This window comes from Sinohyriopsis cumingii, chromosome 5, assembly GCF_028554795.1.
Source record: "Sinohyriopsis cumingii isolate HCF-2022 chromosome 5, ASM2855479v2, whole genome shotgun sequence".
In the NCBI taxonomy this organism is placed as follows: Eukaryota; Metazoa; Mollusca; class Bivalvia; order Unionida; family Unionidae; genus Sinohyriopsis; species Sinohyriopsis cumingii.
Window position 1 is genome coordinate 122,104,209 of NC_142965.1, and position 21,893 is coordinate 122,126,101.

General features: G+C 38.2%; 1 protein-coding gene across 5 annotated transcripts in view; it reads left to right on the forward strand.

The window, feature by feature from the left end:
• Positions 1–21,893, forward strand: part of LOC149800097 (uncharacterized) — an 88,699-nt gene that overhangs the window by 53,780 nt on the left and 13,026 nt on the right. For 4 of the 5 annotated variants that reach the window (XM_089959665.1, XM_089959668.1, XM_089959666.1 and 1 more), the window contains exons 2-3: positions 2,034–2,210; positions 18,488–18,846. In XM_089959665.1, the coding sequence (XP_089815791.1) occupies positions 2,043–2,210; positions 18,488–18,846 (527 nt within the window). In that variant the 5' untranslated portion in view covers positions 2,034–2,042. The remainder of the gene's footprint in view (positions 1–2,033; positions 2,211–18,487; positions 18,847–21,893) is intronic. The other variant, XM_089959669.1, reaches the window with a different exon arrangement.

Consider the following 21,893-nt stretch of genomic DNA (forward strand, 5'->3'; position numbering starts at 1 on the left):
CCACTTTTGCCAATCTTCTCATTGCTTGCGGCGTTCACGTGTCATGAAACTGAATTGGGTAAGGCAGTAGTAACACGATTTTCATTTAATTTCTCATCGCTACTTCAATGGACTGCTCAAAGACCCTCCTTACATACACACACACACTCACACACACGCGCGCGCGCGATATCAATACCATCATTTTGAAGCCAATCACGCTGATGTATTTTTTGCTTGATATATTAGGATTAAAGATACACGTTCCAGTATGTAATACAAACATATCTTAATTTCTGTGTACGACAGTCGATACTTTGAAACAGGTAAAATGATGAATAGATATTATGACAGAAATACATACCTAGCAAAGGGGAGATGGACATAATCACGTGCTTTAGAGATAAGGGCAAATCGTACCAAAAAAATCTATTTACGAATCAGAAACGTAAGGTTATAGTCCTCAAATGAGAATGTTTTATAAAATTTACTAAGAATACATACAATACGATCACAGGTCTTTGGTTCCTCGATTGTTTGCAAAGGGTGAGTGACATAGAACATAATAATATGTTTTTGGTCTGCGTTCCACTTTTACGTTCAGAGACCTGTCTGATTTAGCTCATCACGGCATTCCGTGAGGAACTGTAACGGTAATAGCAATAACGCAAACTGCTTGAAAATAGACAATATCATGTTTGCCAACACGCATAGCAATACATTGATCTTAAAAACACGCATAGCAATATATTGATCTTAAAAACGCGCATAGCAATGCATTATCTTGAAAACAGGCATAGCAATACATTACTGTTAAAAACGCGCATAGCAATACATTGATCTTAAAAACACGCATAGCAATACATTGATCTTTAAAAAAAAAACGCATAGTAATACATTGATGTTAAAAACGCGCATAGCAATACAATGATCTTAAAAACGCGCAAAGCAATACATTGATGTTAAAAACACGCATAGCAATACATTGATGTCAAAAACGCGCATAGCAATACATTGATGTTGAAGATCCAACGAGTTACAGGTATTAACATCCTTTAGAATCGACAGTTTTCGGATGGACTGTGATGCAATCTCATTAATTACTGTATGTATAACTGTTCATACATGCAGAAAACCTGCTAATGTTCACATTTTACCAAACTTCCAAGTGGAATGAATTTAAGTATTAGAAATACATTTTTGGTTTAAATATATTTTGGGGCCATATTTACAGCACATGAGGTCGGGCTACAAGTTCTCACAACTTAGCAACAGCCCCCACCACATACACAAGCAGGCACATGAAACGTGGAAAGGACTAACAGCACGTGCATATATTTTTATACGTGGATCAGAACAGTGCATTATAAAGATGGATATATTTAAAAAGAAGTCATCGTACGAGAAGGGTTAATGCAAAATAAATGTATAACCAATTTAAAGACGAGAATGGAGATGAGGTGAGTATCACTATTGGTGGGATCCTAATAAAATAAATACATTTATTGATCAATAATGCCGCAGATGCTGTTGCCTAAAGACTTGGGCTCCTCCTCCTCCTGTCACGTGCTATCTTACCTGAGCTGTTTGCGTTGCTGATTTTAAAATTTTTATGTATTATATATCTTCCGATAAGAAGGTCCACTGCGCAGAGCACAAACACGTAATGATTCGTCTCCAGAATATTGAGCTGTCACAAGCATGAAGGTTATATCAGCATTATGGCCAAATAAACCGTGATGACCTATGGTAGAACGAAATGAATGTAATTTTAATTAAATTCGTTTTGAAACTGAAAAATAGTGAAAACATCGAATGTAAGGTAAGAAAAAGCCTGTTAAAGTAATCATTCATGGAGCATATTCGTTGCAGTGTTGTGTTGTACGATAAGTTTCTCTTAAATAAGATTTTGTGTGATTTGGACGGGGTAGATTAAACTAATTGCAATTTACCAATACAAAAAGTTACTGTAGATAAATCGGAAGAAGTTTCTATGTTCAGCCTGGAATCAAGTGGAAATGTTTGTAAAGGAAGAGGAAAATTCACTATTTCAGGTTAAAAGTATGTCGGCGATCCTTTTGTTCCTGTGGCTGGGTTTTTGCAAATCGTTATGTTGGGGTAATGAAGACGCAGAGAAGGAGGATGGTACACGATTCTACCAAGAAAGAGTGTTTGAGGCGGTTAATGTCTCAGAGACAAATATTTCCTTGGCTATACGCTCTGATTTCCAGGTGAGATTTATAGATAATTATTCCCTTTTTTAGTTTAGTTGTCACATGTTTTTATTCTGGTTTTTTGTTTATGCAAGGCTCAGCAATTAGGGGAGAAAAACAAATATTTTGACAGATAAAAAAGATGCGAAATACAAGCAGCCCATGTCAATTCAATTAACTAAAACAGACCGTCAATAGTTTAAAAAAACCTAAGCTATGTGTGTGTGTGTGTGTGTGTGTGTGTGTGTTCTTCATAGACCGAAAAGAAATAGCAGCTCTCCAGGTCAGTATCTCAGGCGAGCACCCTTCGCAATCTTGTTCCTTTCCATACACGGGATTGTATCAGAAACTTGTATTCAGACTTCTTTTTAACTCTTGTTCTGATCTGAATAAACATATATACCAAAACCTCTCTTTTATGATATGTGCACACAACTCAAATGAGTGAAACCGGGTTAAGTTCGATTCCGAGTTAATTACACATGGATAAATTTTAGTCCATGTGGAATCTAATCGACAGTTATGGTATCTAGAAAGGTTCTGTCGGCAAAACAACTTTGTCACACCCACTCCAGTCCTTATTTCGCGTTTATTTTGTATTGTGTATCAGTCGTCTACAACGTAAAATTCGTAAAAGACAAATCCTTTCCATAGCAGAGAAAGAGTATTCGTACCAAACCAAGGGAATACATTTTGTGTCTGTATCTGAGGAAGAAATACCTCAAGACTATGTCGTTATTGCATTAACAAAATAAAAAAAAGACAGTTTAAAATAGTTCTCAGTAGATGTGATGTTACTTTGTACGAGTGATGTCCCTTTGCGTGAGGTCAGGGGTTATTAAGCGTAGAATTATATTATGCTCAGTGTGGTGTCCATTCATATTTATTACAAAATTATATAAGAAAATAAAGGTAACGCTCTGTTCGGTTTCAATTTATAGTAGACATAAACGTGTATACCAAATACCTAAAATCTGCATTATTTAGTCATTTAACGGTCAATATTCCATGTATGTGTTTTACTCCGAATGACTTCTGACCTTCGGATCCCATTAGTGGTTTGTCAATACATATGTTCATATATAATATTTTACCTTTTGATTTCTTCTTTAACATATCCGTCTTCTTTCTAAGAATGAGAGCAATGGAATTAACACATGGCATTGACTTTCAAGAATCACAAAGTGTATACACCGTATTAAATAATAATATAGGATTCCAGTCTCTTACTTTGCGGCCGCCCAATTGTACTTAGTGGAGATCTCATTGATAACTTTATCATCGTAATTTGAAAATATCCTAATAACAGAATCAATATACTTTTATCTGATCTATATCGCTCGGGAATATCACCGTAATGCAGTCGCATTTATTAAATTCTCCAAAGTAATAGAGGTTAATTAATGCCACAAAGTAATGGAGGTTCATTGATGCCATATTGAAAAGAAGTAAGCGTATTACAGGCGCAGATTCTGAACTGATTAAATATGTAGAAAACATCGGGCGCCTTTTTCACTTTAGTAAAACTTGTTTTATCTATTTTAATACACAAAATATCTGCCGAGTAGTTACAATACGCTGGGGCCGTATCCGCCATATGAAACGAATACGTGGAGGCCGTATTCCACCATATAAGAGGAATGCTTTTGCATTACTTGCACCAAACGCTCTATCCAAGATGGAAGATTCTATTGGTATGTAATAAAGTCATTTAATTTGCTCAAATGTCATAAATAATTTACATAAATGCCTCTAACTCATACATTAATAATGATGTTGACGATTGAAGTTAAGGACGATAGCAATGAAACCGGTTATTTCCATTAAACGTAAATCCAGTAGAGATCATTTTAATTATTTATACGATGAAAAGAGGAATGAATGCACTACCACCATTTTGTTATAATTTTCCTTTGCTCTCCGAAAATTTAGCTACAATGTGTTCGATAGAACCCATGTTTCGTTTGGATATCAAGAACTGAGAACCAAGTCGAACGGCTGTGTGAAAAGTCAACAGTGCAATATGGCACTTAGCCGAAAGCTAACGTAAAAAGCGTGTACTGACCATAAGGAATTAATTTTGGTGTGCTAACATGTGCGAGGGATGGTTGCCTTACGGACGTTTATAAAACGTACAAAAATACATATATATATATATATATATATATATATATATATATATATATATATATATATATATATATATATACAAGTGAAGTGGACAAATTATACAGCCACGAGTGGCGAAGTCAAGAATGACAATACGAAATGTTTCCACTTTATTCGTGAAATATCTCTATATTTCTGCTGAAAATAAAATAGAATTTCTTTTATTATGTATTTTTGAAGACAAAACCATCGACTTGCATAATTGCATTCCATTCTTTGCCCATGCGGTTAACGACTGTAATACCGCATTACCAATAAGAGGGTCTGCAATAATTTTGGACAATGACCTATCGCATATTTATCTCCCACGTATAAATGCTTACATTTGCTCACTATGTCAAATCAATTACTGTTTTCATAAGAACAAAAAAGAAACTGACTTTTTTTCGCTAACACATTTCTTGTGCGGAACATTGATGAGTGTAGTTAGAATTGCTCTAGAACTGCCAGATCAATGATACAGTTTAATTCGGGTAGGATATGTTAAATCCAATTGTTGATGGAGACTTAATTTCTGTTGCCAACCAGCTCTCAACTATCCACATTGTATCCTTCATTTTCAAATACGAGTGTTAAGAGAGTTAAAATGTATAATTAAAAATACGTCACATCATCTTTAATTCAGAGTTTCGCCTTTAAAGCATCTTCCCTTTCGTAGACTGTGACAGATATTGGTGAGACAGAACATCAGATTAGGTCAAGTAAATTCCATTTAATGGCAATTTGCGTAATTCATGCAGCAAAACTTTATTCAATACGCTACTGCTTCAGATGTACTTGTTGTTGCTTGGAGTTTGCTCTTTGGCATTTTGTAATGTATCTCTTTATTGCTTACATCAATGTACACTGTTGGCATATTTTACTTTAGCACTGTTCATCCTGATGAGGAGAGAAAGAGAGAGAAGATATAAGAAGAAGAAGAAGAAAAATATGAATCACGCATGAATATCTAACTCTAACATACATGAGGGTAGATGTACATATATGAGGGTAGATGTACATACATGAGGGTAGATGTACATACATAAGGGTAGGTGTACATACATGAGGGTATTTTTGAATTTGGGGATAAAGTAACTCCAGAGTGATTTCGCCATTGTGGCGATATGTCGTTTTAAAACCAGAGTGGTAATGTGCGTGTATATCTATATATCTATCTGTCTATCTACCGATCTATCTATCTATCTAGATAGACAGACAGACAGACAGATAGAGAGAGAGAGATATATAGATAGACACACACACTCACACACAGATAGGCGGTCAATATAACGACACTTTCATTTTCCAATTTAGAATTTCCAACTCCCATACCAATTTCGGTGTAACACACATGGGCATTCTCTTTGTTTATAGTTCTTTATAACAATTGCTCTTTATAACATTGTCATTATTTGGGATTTGACTTTTACTGGGAATACTCCAGAGGATAACGTCTACATGTTGTTTATAAAAAAATTAATTTTAATGGTTAGATATATTTTGAAATACGGCAATATTAGACATGAAGCATAGATTTATATTCTGAATCGTTCTATTGATTCATGATAATATTACAAGGGTAAGAGATACATAGAGGTATAATCTTTACAATGAGAAATAATCTCATTGATATGACGGACTAACTGAAAACGAACTTGGTCTCCTTGACTAGAGTTGACCGTGTAACCTTATAATGTGTTTCGATGTCAGATCGGGAGAAGAATATAAATAGTTCAAAATACAGCCCATAAATAATGACTATTTCTTTGTATCAACAAACTGGTTAATAAACAAGCTTGATCTAATAATACGCAGTTCGGGTTCTGTCAGTTGCAAGTAGTAAAGTGGGCCACTATAGCCTCAATGGGAATTAGCATTACAGACCCCCCCCCCCCCCGGGCCACTATAGCCTCAATGGAAATTTAACATGGAGAAAAATCGTGGGCCACTATAGCCTCAAGGGGAATTTAACATGGGAAATAGTCTTGGGCCACTCTAGCCTCAAGGGGAATTGAACATGGAGAAAAAGTCTTGGGCCACTCTAGCCTCAAGGGGAATTGAACATGGGGGAATAAAGTGTGGGTCTATCTAGGGACTAGGGGAATTTAGCATATGGAAATTGAACATGGTGGGTCTGTATAGCGTCAAGGGGAATTGAACATGGTGGCATTGTCTAGGGACAATGATGGTAGAGGGTCAAACACAACAGAGACAGAAACATACATACACTAGTACAAGCGTGAGATTTATATATAAAGCATTACCAAGACCTGAAATCTTGCTGGGGTGTTCCAAACTTTGCATAATTGTAATGATGCTATAAATAGCTATAATCAAGGAAATGCTCAACGACAAAATGGATGTGACTAAAAGTAACGCTAAAATGACGAAATTGTCCCAGAATTTAAAGGAAAATAAACATATCCCCGAAAATTAAGTTACAATGGTTTAGACTAAAATGGATAAAATTAGTAACGACTTACAATATCAACTTGTGTGACGATCGTGGATAAATACCTATGTATCTATAATCAGCTGAAATTCCTATGAAATCCCACTATCTATTTATAGCTCCAACTTGTGGGTTATTCCTTTGGAAAATCCCACTATCTTTTTATAGCCTCAGCTTCAGTGACGTTCCTGTTTATGAACTCTAGTATATATGTATAGCTACAAATGTGGAAATCCCCAAGTCGATATTTATAGTCTCAAAATTTCCAGCGTCAGTGACGTCACTGTATTGAACACTAGGGGATAAATGGCAACATGTTGCAAGTGGCTGACCTGAATACGCGCTACTGTAGGTAGGTAGGTAGAGTGTATCTGATAGGGATAAAGTGAGTTTTATAGGGACAAACAGAGACCAATACACACACACACACACACACACACACAGAGGGAAGAGGAAAAAACAAACCCCAAATATACTATCCACACTCGGGAGGAAGAAGAAAAAAACAACCAAATATACTATCTACACAACGTACGCGAACACACACAAACACACACACCCACACACACACACACACACACACACACACTATAAAATGGATAAAATTAGTAACTACTTACAATATCAACTTCTGTGACGATCGTGGATAAATACCTATGTATCTATAATCAGCTGAAATTCCTATGAAATCCCACTATCTATTTATAGCTCCAACTTGTGGCTTTTTCCTTTGGAAAATCCCACTATCTTTTTATAGCCTCAGCTTCAGTGACGTTCCTGTTTATGAACTCTAGTATATATGTATAGCTACAAAATGTAGCCAGACCCACCATGTTCAATTTCCATATGTTAAATTCCCCTAGTCCCTAGTCGATATTTAGTCTCAAAATTTCCAGCGTCAGTGACGTTACTGTACTGAACACTAGGGGATAAATGGCAACAGTGTTGCAAGTGGCTGACCTGAATACACGCTACTGTAGGTAGGTAGGTAGAGTGTATCTGATAGGGATAAAGTGAGTTTTATAGGGACAAACAGAGACCAATACACACACACACACATACACACACACAGAGGGAAGAGGAAAAAACAAACCCCAAATATACTATTAACACAGAAGGGAGATAATACAAACCCCAAATAAACTATCCACACAAACGTACGCGAACGCATACAAACCCCAAATAAACTATCCACACAAACGTACGCGAACGCATACAAACCCCAAATATACTATCCACACTCGGGAGGAAGAAGAAAAAAGCAACCAAATATACGATCTACACAACTTACGCGAACACACACACACACACACACACACACACACACACGCACACCACAGAGGGAAGAAGAAAACCATTATACACTATCCACACGGAGTGAAGAAATAACCCTTTATATGTACTATCAACAGAGAGTGAAGAAAATAACACATTATATTCCATCAACACAGAGTGAAGAAGAAAAAGTGTTTTGAAAGCACCTAAGCCCTCACCTGCAATGACCACCTCTGCCAAACACCTACACCCCACCCACCCCACTCCCAACACTACAAAACCCATTTAACCCGTTATTTTATGGCATCAGTGTGTGATTTAGGAAACATCAAGACATAAAATGATGGATGAATAGACTGACTATTGTTTACGGACTTGCATGCCTAAAGAGCGTGCGTGAAGGAAAACATCCTTCCATTTCAATTCTAACTAAAACATGATCCAGAGGGATAGAGAGAGGTGAAAGAGCGCAATTTCATAAAGTGTGAGTAAAAACAAAACACGCCATCCTTATTATACAATGTCAAGACCAAGAGACACTTACGTTTTCTTTCTGGTCTATTCTCTTTTAGAAGGTAGTATGAAATTTCACATCAGGGCCAACGCATCGGCTCACATTGTCAATTTTTCCATTTCCATGTCTTTACTGGCACAAGTTCTTCATCATCTTCAATTTCTTCTTCTTCTGAATCCCTCTTCTCTGTTTCGTCTTGTTTCTGTTTCTTCTCTTTTCTCGTAGGGCACTCTGAATTCTAGTGTCCTTTCTCCTGACAACGATATTAGGTATCTTGACTTTTGTCTCTCTTTCTTAGACGAAGCAAGTATTCTGGAGACAAATACCCATTTACCTTTGCAGATATAGCAAACTTCATTAGCACACACTTTCGTATGACTCTCATCAAATCAACGATCAAAAGAGTAAGTTTTGTTGCCACTTTCGCCTGTGAATTATGCTTTCGTATGACTTTTAGCAAATATTTGACCAGCAGGTCGATCTGTGCTGACTCTTCCATCTTCTTGATCGTTTGAGAGTGGAATGAATACTCTGACGCTAAGACACTCTCCTTATATACATGGACCTGCTGCGTATGAAACCTAGTCAAATGTAATTTTGCAATAAGATGAAACGATTTCATTGAGGAAGTAAAAGGCAATGATGTACCGTATCGCCTCACACAAAACCTGAAGTGTTAGCTCAGATCCGTGTCAGCGATTTCGAAGACGACATAACTGAGCTTTCATCAATGCTCTCCATTAATGCCACAAAACCACGAGTCCTGATTCACGCCAAAAGAAATTTCGTTCGGTCCATAAAAAATAGTATCACATCTGAGAAACGCAAAAACGAACTTCCAGAAAACTGAGAACGACAGCTTACACCTACAACGTGAAATGTATGAGTTCAAGTAGTGCGTAAAACTTAGTCAAATTAAATTTTTATAGTCAAGACGAAACGATCTCTTTTCGAAGAAGAAAGCAGACACCAAGCGACAATGGCGATCCGTGTCACACAACACTTTTCAAAATGTATATGATCAGAGGTTTGTTCTAGCGATCTGCACGGTTTAATTAAATGTTGATGTATTTTGTAATAAGACGGACACAATTTCCATGGGATCACCCATGGAACCATAGTTCGTGCATTAGTTTAATTTTTTAAAATATTTTTTTTATATAAATCGCCTATAGGATAGACCCAGCAAAGCATGGCCATTCTCGTCACTGTGTGAATAGCTACTCAAGTCAATTCGAAGTGAACGCGGTAAGAAAATAAGTATAGCCAATGAAATGGCTTACAACGGGTGATGCATTGTTTTGTTCTAGGACTGTGTGGCATAATAATCCCTATGTTCTTGCGTTGTTACCATTACAGTGCAGACAGACTGAAATGTGAACTTACAAGCCCTCTTTGTGTGTGTTGTACCATTTATTCTTAACACATCAAAATACTGAGCGTCACAGTATTGGTTCGCGTTTTCAAACTGACCATTTTTGTTATATCTCACTTAAACATTTTAACATAAAACACTCACACTCACATCGGTAGAGTCAGAACAGATGTGTTACAGTATTGAGGGGCATGTTATCTTTTTTTTTTTTCAAACTAATAAATTTGGGGTTTGTATGAAGTAAAGAACCGAAAGTACAGTGAAACTCAAGGATGATGACCCAATCTGTCTGTCTATTGATGCGTGTATTTACTTAAGAAGAAATATGACCTCTAAAACACAAAGAGATACGGCAAGCATGATTAGAATGAACATAACGATGTTTTCCTTCACGCCCGTGTAATTTAGAGTTTCAATCGTCTTTGAAGACAAACTTGGTCTCCTTTTGTAGGGCTTGAAATAATAAAAAACCTGAAAAAATCTTAAGCACTTTGCTATAGATAATTTCATCAACAGACTAAACAACATAAATACCGTTACAACACTAGAAAGTCTTAAATCTTCTATCAAAAAGAAATACATCAAAAAATTAAAGATTAACGATAACTAACCAATGAAACCGAATTTAACAAAGGCAGTGACATGTGAAGAAATGTCTCTCACTTTGGAAAGGTAGGCGAATGTACTCTGTCATGCACCATCAACTTGAAAAAAAATTATAAACAGAGAGAAACCTGAATTCAAAATTCATTTTTTTTTCTTCAAAATTGTTTCGTTTCTTTTTTCTTCTTTTGGAACAAATCTAAGCACTAATATAGAGTGGAAAAGGGAAAATGCACATACAAGCTTTGATATTTCTGAAAAAATGAGGGGATATTCCTAACGTTCATAACCACCTATGGACTTGGACTTGTCTGTGACTTATCCACAAAACAACATGTACATATTTCTGGTCAAGCTGCAAGTGTGTGCGTGTTTTTGGAAATGGTAAAAATTGGATATACAATTTTCTCGTGACACTTATAAAGTGAAGAGTCTGTGCAAGTGTCAAAAGCCAAAGTCATATAAGTTTTGTATTTTGTACGGCTTGTAAAGATTTCCACTTTAGAAAATGTGAAGTATCACAAGTTATTATCACAAACAGAAGTGGAACATAGGGGCTTGCAAGAAAGAAAATAACCCAGACAGTTGGTGTCATCAAGAGTGCTAGAGACGGTACCCGAACTTGCTTGCTTGCTTACTTGAATTAAAGTGATTTTCGCTCTAATGGAGCATATATCACTGGTTTAATAACGCACCGCGTGATTTTTAATTACTCCTGGGGAAGGAAAGAGAGCCCCATCTCCCAGGCTTTTATGTACTCACAGACTACTTTTAAATTTAGCCACTCGGGTGTAGGACTAACTAGTCCTTAACAACCTGACTGAAAGGCTTTAAACATGAGTGGGAATAGTCTCACCACACACTCATTTTTCTGTCCGAGCGTGGTAAAGGAGGAAAAAGGTGCTCAAAAAGACAGCCATGGGTGTTAAGTACTCAACAAAACGCTAGCCCGTACTTATTTCAAATCAAGTCCCGTTTTTGCTAATGGACAGTAAAAAGTACCAATAATGTGTTAACCACCTGTGCAATTAGTTCAAATCTAACGAGTCTGTTAAATTTCCTACTTCCTAACATATCTGTCTAATATTAGTACTTAGTGTACATAAAAATAGCCATACTGATCTTATTTAAATTATTATGTCTAAGAGACATATACCAGTTTGGTCACTGTTAGGTTTAAAAAGTTAAGTTTGTTGCGGTGTTCCAATGGGTCAAGTTTGTTTCGAGAATAGTTTAGTCAAGGAGGGATACCAAGCCAAATATGGTTCCCTAGTTAATAAAAAGCAATCTTTTGGAGCCCTAAAAAGGCTGTTTTTTCTGTTAGTAGGTAACACGTCTCTCTTTTGCTTTCACGTTCTTTCCCGCACTCCTAGTCTCATGATTCTTGATATCAGGAAATGCGTAGCCATGATGGGCGGCAATGTAAGCAGCGGCTTCTACCAGTTGACTGAGGGGGTATCCAGTGTAGGTTAGTCTGTAGAATTGGGGAAGAACTCTGACCCTAATCCCCATTGAGAAGGTCTTGGTTTAAAGGTGTCTAGAGATTTGTAGGCAACGTATTGTATGGCTCTAATAAACTACCCTGCTTTGTTGACGTCATACAATGCTTGATCTAGTCCCATTTCGGTGTACTTCTCAACGAGGGTCAGCGTCCCCCTCCTCCTCCTCAACCGCCTCAATTTCCTCTTCTGGTTCTGATACTAATTCTTTAGTTGAGGTAGATAGTTTCAAATCCGCTGCTATGGTGTCTGTCGCTGTTATTGTTGTTGTGGTTGTTCTTTCAGCTGAGATTGCCTGTAGTATCGGAGTGAGAAAAGAACGTTGTTGTTGTTGTAGGGTTTAACGCCATTTTTCAGCACGCGATAGGCTATACATGGCGGCCAGTATTAATGGTGGAGGAAGAACCCGGGAAAAACCCGGAAAGAACCACCGACCCACGAGAAGCTACTGCCAAGCTTTCTCACATACCCACATTAGCCGAATCCGAGACTCGAACCCACGCAGACAAAGGTGAGATGACAGTGATCCGTAACGGAGAGCGCTTTAGACCACCCGGCCACTCGGGGCCCAGAAAAGAACGTAGTGCCTCCGATAATTACATTTGAGTTTGCCATACCGTTTGTCTAACATAATTGGCCCTTTGTTTTGCCACCACTCTTTCCGGGGCAGGTTGTTTGTTAGGTATAGTCGGCTGTTGACTAGATGTTATTTGTGTTCTCGAGGTGGGTGGAGTGCTAACTGGCTAGGTCTGCATTTCTTGCACCCGCTACTGTTGCGTATATTTCTTCCCTCCACACCGAGTTCTGGGCCTAATTCTTTTAATTTCGTTGTACCCGAACTTACATTATCCATATTATCACCAACAACAAAAAAAACGCACAAACCTAAAAGAAACACTCACTCACTTTTTTACAGAACATTACTATTTTTAAAATTTTGATAAGCGACGGAAACGAAGGACTTAGAGTCGCACTTTCTAACCAAGATAAAGAAATCATGTGCTGTTAGACTCACTTCTGTATTTTTTCTTCTAACTGACTAACATATCATAGGCAGTGGAATGTTATTTCTTTTCGAGAGTATGGGGTAGCCCTGAATTTTTTTTTTGGAACTTGAAGCTATGGCGATCGCTTAGGTTATAAGATGGCGGCCTCCTCTGACGACAGGCTATCTCACAGGATAAGGTCTGCTTCTTCGGAAAAGAGAAGAAGAACTCTTTGGTGTCGATACAACTGTTGACAAAGCCTCTGTCAGGTTCATGCTGCTGCTGTTGCTGCTCTCTCTGCTGTTTATGAAGTCTGTACTTCTCCATCCATTCTTCTTTCTCCTTCTTGAATTCCTCCTTGAAGAGCTCTTCTTTCAGGTCTTCAGTGACTTTTAGCATTCTCACATTTTCTATCTCTTCTGGCTTCGGTATCAGACTGTGTCTGACCCTATGCAAATTCACGTAGGCTTCGTTTAGCTTAGCTAGTTTGGAGCACATCTTCGTAGGAGGATGAGTCGACAATGGATGGTTAGACTGGAGGCTACCGCCGGCTTTAAAGTCAAAGCGCGGACGTGAAGGAAAACATCTCTCCACGGTTTTCTAGCCGGAACGTTCAAATAGTGTTATGGGAGGGATAGAGAGAAGTCAAAGAGCATGAATCAAGATTTCTATAGTCAAACAAACCACAAAGGCATTTTTTTCTTCAAAACACAACATGTTTTTTATTCATACTAACAAACAACTCTAACATTTTTTTTTAACAATAATCCAACACTATAACATCAAACATTTTGTTTCAAATACCAAACATTTTTTGCCAACTCTCACATTATTTTGGACAGGGCTGACAACGTTGTGAATGAAATTGTGATTTCCACTGTTGGAAGTCATTAGGCCATTGATGGACACTACGTTTCCTAGCTTGAGACAAAAGATAAGCATAATGGTCACAAAACCATTGATCTACTTTCACATCGTTTCTAGAAGAAGAACGAGGATCAAAATGAGTCACTAAATGTGCTAAGGAATATCCCAGGCTGCAATGATGCAGAAAATACACACAGTACTGTCCACACACCAAGGAATCTGTGCCTTGTAATTTCACATTATTGAATCGAGTGGTCTGAGCATTTCTTCTCATAAAGTCGATGATATCGTCTTCCAAAGGGGCAGTCCATAGGAATCAAAATATTCCACACATCCTTCTTGAGGAAAGTAGACGGCTACCCAGTGGGTTCCTGGGAGATGACTGTCGTCCGTGTTGATCACATAAGCTTGATGGTCTTGAGGTGTGCAATGAGGGAGTTCATCTTTAGCACAGACGACAGGATTCCAAGAAGCAGTGTACAAACTGTGTCTTCGAAATCGCTGACACGGATCTGAGCTAACACTTCAGGTTTTGTGTGAGGCGATACGGTACATCATTGCCTTTTACTTCCTCAATGAAATCGTTTCATCTTATTGCAAAATTACATTTGACTAGGTTTCATACGCAGCAGGTCCCTGTGTATAAGGAGAGTGTCTTAGCGTCAGAGTATTCATTCCACTCTCAAACGATCAAGAAGATAGAAGAGTCAGCACAGATCGACCTGCTGGTCAAATATTTGCTAAAAGTCATACGAAAGCATAATTCACAGGCGAAAGTGGCAACAAAACTTACTCTTTTGATCGTTGATTTGATGAGAGTCATACGAAAGTGTGTGCTAATGAAGTTTGCTATATCTGCAAAGGTAAATGCGTATTTGTCTCCAGAATACCTGCTTCGTCTAAGAAAGAGAGACAAAAGTCAAGATACCTAATATCGTTGTCAGGAGAAAGGACACTGGAATTCAGAGTGCCCTACGAGAAAAGAGAAGAAACAGAAACAAGACGAAACAGAGAAGAGGGATTCAGAAGAAGAAGAAATTGAAGATGATGAAGAACTTGTGCCAGTAAAGACATGGAAATGGAAAAATTGACAATGTGAGCCGATGCGTTGGCCCTGATGTGAAATTTCATACTACCTTCTAAAAGAGAATAGACCAGAAAGAAAACGTAAGTGTCTCTTGGTCTTGACATTGTATAATAAGGATGGCGTGTTTTGTTTTTACTCACACTTTATGAAATTGCGCTCTTTCACCTCTCTCTATCCCTCTGGATCATGTTTTAGTTAGAATTGAAATGGAAGGATGTTTTCCTTCACGCACGCTCTTTAGGCATGCAAGTCCGTAAACAATAGTCAGTCTATTCATCCATCATTTTGTGTCTTGATGTTTCCTAAATCACACACTGATGCCATAAAATAACGGGTTAAATGGGTTTTGTAGTGTTGGGAGTGGGGTGGGTGGGGTGTAGGTGTTTGGCAGAGTTGGTCATTGCAGGTGAGGGCTTAGGTGCTTTCAAAACACTTTTTCTTCTTCACTCTGTGTTGATGGAATATAATGTGTTATTTTCTTCACTCTCTGTTGATAGTATATATAAAGGGTTATTTCTTCACTCCGTGTGGATAGTGTATAATGGTTTTCTTCTTCCCTCTGTGGTGTGCGTGTGTGTGTGTGTGTGTGTGTGTGTGTGTGTGTGTGTGTGTGGGTGTGTGTGTGTGTGGGTGTGTTCGCGTACGTTGTGTAGATCGTATATTTGGTTGTTTTTTTCTTCTTCCTCCCGAGTGTGGATAGTATATTTGGGGTTTGTATGCGTTCGCGTACGTTTGTGTGGATAGTTTATTTGGGGTTTGTATGCGTTCGCGTACGTTTGTGTGGATAGTTTATTTTGGGTTTGTATTATCTCCCTTCTGTGTTGATAGTATATTTGGGGTTTGTTTTTTCCTCTTCCCTCTGTGTGTGTGTGTGTGTGTGTGTGTGTGTGTGTGTGTGTATTGGTTTCTGTTTGTCCCTATAAAACTCACTTTATCCCTATCAGATACACTCTACCTACCTACCTACAGTAGCGCGTATTCAGGTCAGCCACTTGCAACACTGTTGCCATTTATCCCCTAGTGTTCAGTACAGTGACGTCACTGACGCTGGAAATTTTGAGACTAAATATCGACTAGGGACTAGGGGAATTTAACATATGGAAATTGAACATGGTGGTTCTGGCTACATTTTGTAGCTATACATATATACTAGAGTTCATAAACAGGAACGTCACTGAAGCTAAGGCTATAAAAAGATAGTGGGATTTTCCAAAGGAATAACCCACAAGTTGGAGCTATAAATAGATAGTGGGATTTCATAGGAATTTCAGCTGATTATAGATACATAGGTATTTATCCACGATCGTCACAGAAGTTGATATTGTAAGTAGTTACTAATTTTATCCATTTTATAGTGTGTGTGTGTGGGGGGGTGTGTGTGTTTGTGTGTGTTCGCGTACGTTGTGTAGATAGTATATTTGGTTGTTTTTTTTCTTCTTCCTCCCGAGTGTGGATAGTATATTTGGGGTTTGTTTTTTCCTCTTCCCTCTCTCTGTGTGTGTGTGTGTGTGTGTGTATTGGTCTCTGTTTGTCCCTATAAAACTCACTTTATCCCTATCAGATACACTCTACCTACCTACCTACAGTAGCGCGTATTCAGGTCAGCCACTTGCAACACTGTTGCCATTTATCCCCTAGTGTTCAGTACAGTGACGTCACTGTCGCTGGAAATTTTGAGACTATAAATATCGACTTGGGGATTTCCACATTTTGTAGCTATACATATATACTAGAGTTCATAAACAGGAACGTCACTGAAGCTGAGGCTATAAAAAGATAGTGGGATTTTCCAAAGGAATAACCCACAAGTTGGAGCTATAAATAGATAGTGGGATTTCATAGGAATTTCAGCTGATTATAGATACATAGGTATTTATCCACGATCGTCACACAAGTTGATATTGTAAGTAGTTACTAATTTTATCCATTTTAGTCTAAACCATTGTAACTTAATTTTCGGGGATATGTTTATTTTCCTTTAAATTCTGGGACAATTTCGTCATTTTAGCGTTACCTTTAGTCACATCCATTTTGTCGTTGAGCATTTCCTTGATTATAGCTATTTATAGCATCATTACAATTATGCAAATTTTTGAACACCCCAGCAAGATTTCAGGTCTTGGTAATGCTTTATATATAAATCTCACGCTTGTACTAGTGTATGTATGTTTCTGTCTCTGTTGTGTTTGACCCTCTTCCATCATTGTCCCTAGACAATGCCACCATGTTCAATTCCCCTTGACGCTATACAGACCCACCATGTTCAATTTCCATATGTTAAATTCCCCTAGTCCCTAGATAGACCCACACTTTATTCCCCCATGTTCAATTCCCCTTGAGGCTAGAGTGGCCCAAGACTTTTTCTCCATGTTCAATTCCCCTTGAGGCTAGAGTGGCCCAAGACTATTTCCCATGTTAAATTCCCCTTGAGGCTATAGTGGCCCACGATTTTTCTCCATGTTAAATTTCCATTGAGGCTATAGTGGCCCGGGGGGGGGGTCTGTAATGCTAATTCCCATTGAGGCTATATTGGCCCACTTTACTTCTGTTGCACTTAGTAAGACCGGAAACTCAGGGTCCTTTTCCGGAAACGTTCAAGTGTCATTGAATGTGGTCAATCAAAGCCTGCGGTGAATGAGCCTAAAGTATTAGGACAAATTCTTTTGAATAAAGGTAGAAATGCCAAAATGTTACCCAAGCTGCAATTCGTTCAAGAGGAATCTGGTTATAAAGTGATGTCTCCCTCCATGATGCACATTTCGCATTGACTAAAAGAAATTCATATATATATATATATATATATATATATATATATATATATATATATATATATATATATATATATATATATACGTGTGTGTAAATATATAAATATATAAAGAGAGAGAGAGAGAGAGAGAATTATAAATATACACCAGACAGAAAAGAAAGTGCTATCCCTGGATTCTATAGAAGAATGCTCGAAAATAGTAGGCAGAATTAATATTTTAATACAAATAATAGAATCATACTGGTTAGGTTAGAACATTTTTTAATTCGTTCTCTTCTGAGATTCCAACCCAGGTCCGCTGGTAAACGGCACCCATCGTTTTGCATGCACACACCAGCCGAATATTCACCCACTACTAAGCACACATCACCAAAAAATGATTTCACTCAATCGGCGTTATATGCAATCGTGTGTAGCAAACACATTCACTTGATGACCTAGTAATTAATTCTCATGTATCTACATAATCATATAACACGGATTTAATAACATCAATTTTGGGTGATGTGTGCTTAGTCGTGGGAGAATATGGGCTCGTGTGTGCAGGCAATGCGATGGGTGCTGTTTATCCACGGACCTCGCTTCGAATCTATGTAGAGTGCGAATTAAGAATTATCTAACCTTTATACATACATACATATATATATATATATATATATATATATATATATATATATATATATATATATATATATATATTGTTTTCCTTTCTTCAGAGTGATATTACGTGGGGCTATACGACCGATGATTTCCTGTATGCGTTCGTGACTTTGATAGCAGATGACATTGTGGTGTTCAACAACATTCTGGTGGATATTTCAACTACTTCTGACAGCATCAACATTTCAATATCAGAGCGCGTGCTACCCCCGGCCTTTGCTGTCAGCCCTAACTCTGCCCAGAGGCCGTCAGGCTTCGCAATTGTGACCTTTTTGGCGGCTGGCTGTTTGATGATATTATCACGTGATTGGCGTTGTCTAGGTTGGCTTTGTTTAATGGTTTCTTTGATCCTGGCAATTGTAAAGGCAGATGTACATGGATTCAGAAGAGTGAAAGTGGATGTTAAATGTCCAAGGTAATTTTGCATTAAAATAGTGACATAACATGTTATGAACAGCAAACGGCCAAGTATTTTTAGAACAGGTATCGCAAAAACCTAATTCATAGTAACGAACATACATGTTTTTTAAAATACATTACTCATGGTTATGGCTATACAGTATATATCAATGTATAGGTTACTTAATACTTATTAAATCTTCCAGCCAAATCATTTCTAAAATCTCTGATAGCTGAATTTCCAATAACTAGTTTTTATCGTGCTCACGAGCCAGAAAGAAAATCGTCTTCGAAATAAGGCCAAAATAATTCAAATACTGTTTCGGTCAAAATATGAAGTCCGGGGTCATTTGCGGTTGTGCACCATGTTGAAAGTGCACGACTTTTCAGCGAAGATTTGCATATGTCAGCATTTATTGCAGGAATATTACTTATAAACACCGTGTCTATTTGTACAAATCGTCCCCAAGTCTGATGTTTAAACTGGTCCATTCAAGACACATGCAATGCAGAACAGTTCCGTTTTTGCATCGTGAGGTGTAATTTATATGCCTTTGCTGGTTTTTAATTTCTTTTTCTTGATGGGAGCTGTTTAGGTTTTCATCTGTTAACCTCGAACGTCTCAGTTTTATTTATTGATAATATGCATCATCGACATGAATTACTAGAAACCATGGTTCCATTACCACCTCTAAGAATGGAAATTTGACAAGCAACAAGATGGGATATAAAAATGAAACAGAAATAGAATGCGTTAAAGAAGGTGGACTAGTACTGTTTCTTTACAAAACGCAAATGAAAAGCAAATGGAACTTTCAGTTAGTAGTTGATCGGTGCGAGTTCGATATTTTTTAAAACTGTTTTCTCACACGCCAATGCGTTGTCCGTCACGACTGCCTGTCAGCGCGAGCCTACATTTACCCTTTTTGCTGCATGTAAATCAGTTTCCTGTTTTGGTTTGCGGATAGCATCCCTGTTGCCTATGGGCTCGCGTAGTCGTTGGTAGTTTTCCATTTCCACCAACACGGTCTCTAACTCAGTCGTTTCGTGGTTTGATCTTCGATAGGCGCATGGTACATCTTAGTATTTGTATCAAGACTGCTTTGTGCCTGCAACAAGAATTTCTAAATAAATACTCTGTTTTGAGAGTAGAAAACAAAATGTTTTCGTGGCGATTTAATCTCGCAGCTGTTATTCTGCGTTGATTATTATTTTCGCTTCGGTAACATTGAGGGTTTATCACATATTTTCTATTTGCGGCGTCGGTCAGTGTACTTTATTTGTACGTTGGTGCCGTATTCTGAAACTTTCTGGGGTTTCGTCATTGCATACATGTATCGTGGTCATTAAATTGTTTCGTCCAATCCCTTTCATTACTTTTTTTTCGGGAGGCAGAGCATACTCAGGACTAGGAAATCGTTTGTAAACTTGCTTATCCTGAGTGGCCTCTGCGAACATATTTCAGAACTCATCCCACAATTGGTCGACAGAACACTAGGTCCAACATGTGTTTGCGAGACAGTGTGCGGCTATCCCACGGAATATCGTCAACATGTTACAGTTGTTACGGACAACATTGGGTACGCGTGCGTACCGTTGTGTCACAGAGATCCCGTCTGCATTTTTGTGCCGGTCCGAAGAAAATATTCATTCTGGGTTGTCTTGTTCAAACATCAAATAGTCCCACACAACACTTTTTGCCTCCACGGGTTGTTACGGTGGTGGATCTTCATTGATTATGGAAAAATGGATGGTTCAACTCACTGTCGACGCAAGAGATTTTGTAAAATCTCTGAGCACGTCATAACAGTGGCGATCGACCACGGAGGGTGATATCATGTACATCCGATCTCACTTTAAAACTCTTTCAATTTTACTGGATCCGGTTGCACCAATGATCAGCGCGTGAACCGATTTGTTAAAAATGGAATCATGCTTGTTCGCTTGATGCTTCGCTGACGCATAGAAATCAATGACGATAACAAGCGGAGCTTTTCAAACCTTCGGTTTGATTTTTTTCGCGATAATGCCATGTTAAATGTAATTAATTGTATAGTTATCATCGTGCCTTCGTGCTGTGTGAGATGCTGCACATAAAAACGCAGTGCAAACCAAATCATATTCGAATACGTAATAACAGAGTAGGACTCGCTGAAATGTTCATCCGATGTGGAGTAGAGATGTTTAAGTTTACGGCAGGCAAACCAGCTTGCAGATGTGGGCCTGGAAGACTAGACATAGGACTGCACAATAATTAGACCAAGTACGGAGATGAATCTGTAAATCGCGTTACTACTCTGTGCTACCATCACGATCTCGCAAACCAAGCATCAAGCGATCCTTAGTGTGGATGTCATCCATGATGTATACGCAATCGCGGAAACGTGTGTCAAAGTAGAAATTATCATATAAATTGACAAGGGAGGCATGAAAACTAGACTGAATTTGTAATTTCCCCTTTCATGGGCAAAGTCAACTCACTGGTGGCAACATTCCATGTAACAGACATGACCTCCGAGAGGACCATGTCAGCGATATATTGCAGTCCACGCTGTTATTGGAAGGGTGAAAACAGCCATTGGAAAGATAGCTAGCGCGGCATAAGTTACGCACAGAATCATTCGTGCATGTCTATACAACAAGATTCACACGCAGTAAAAGCCATGGTTGTGAAACTGTTGCGTGCTAAAGTCATGTATGCAACGTCAACACGGAAACTTTATGCAATGCTACTGTCTGTGACGGTGAACCATCCAGGAAAGATCTTTTGTTCACACATTTTGATGCTGTGATGCTGTGCCTCTGGTTTATCCATCAACAACAAATCAAAGTTAAACTGGCGACACGAATCTTTTTTTGAGGTTTGCCTGTATTATAGCGTGCGGGACGCAGTGTTGACTAGATCATCATTTCAAAACATGGGTTCCGTTTTTCTTTTCTTCTCGGAATATAACTGGATTAGTGGAACGGCCTGTACAAAAAACCGTAATCTGAACTTCCAAGCGTCTCGAAAGAGTACACCTTGAAATCCCACGGAGTAATCATCAGATTCAAAGAGGATCT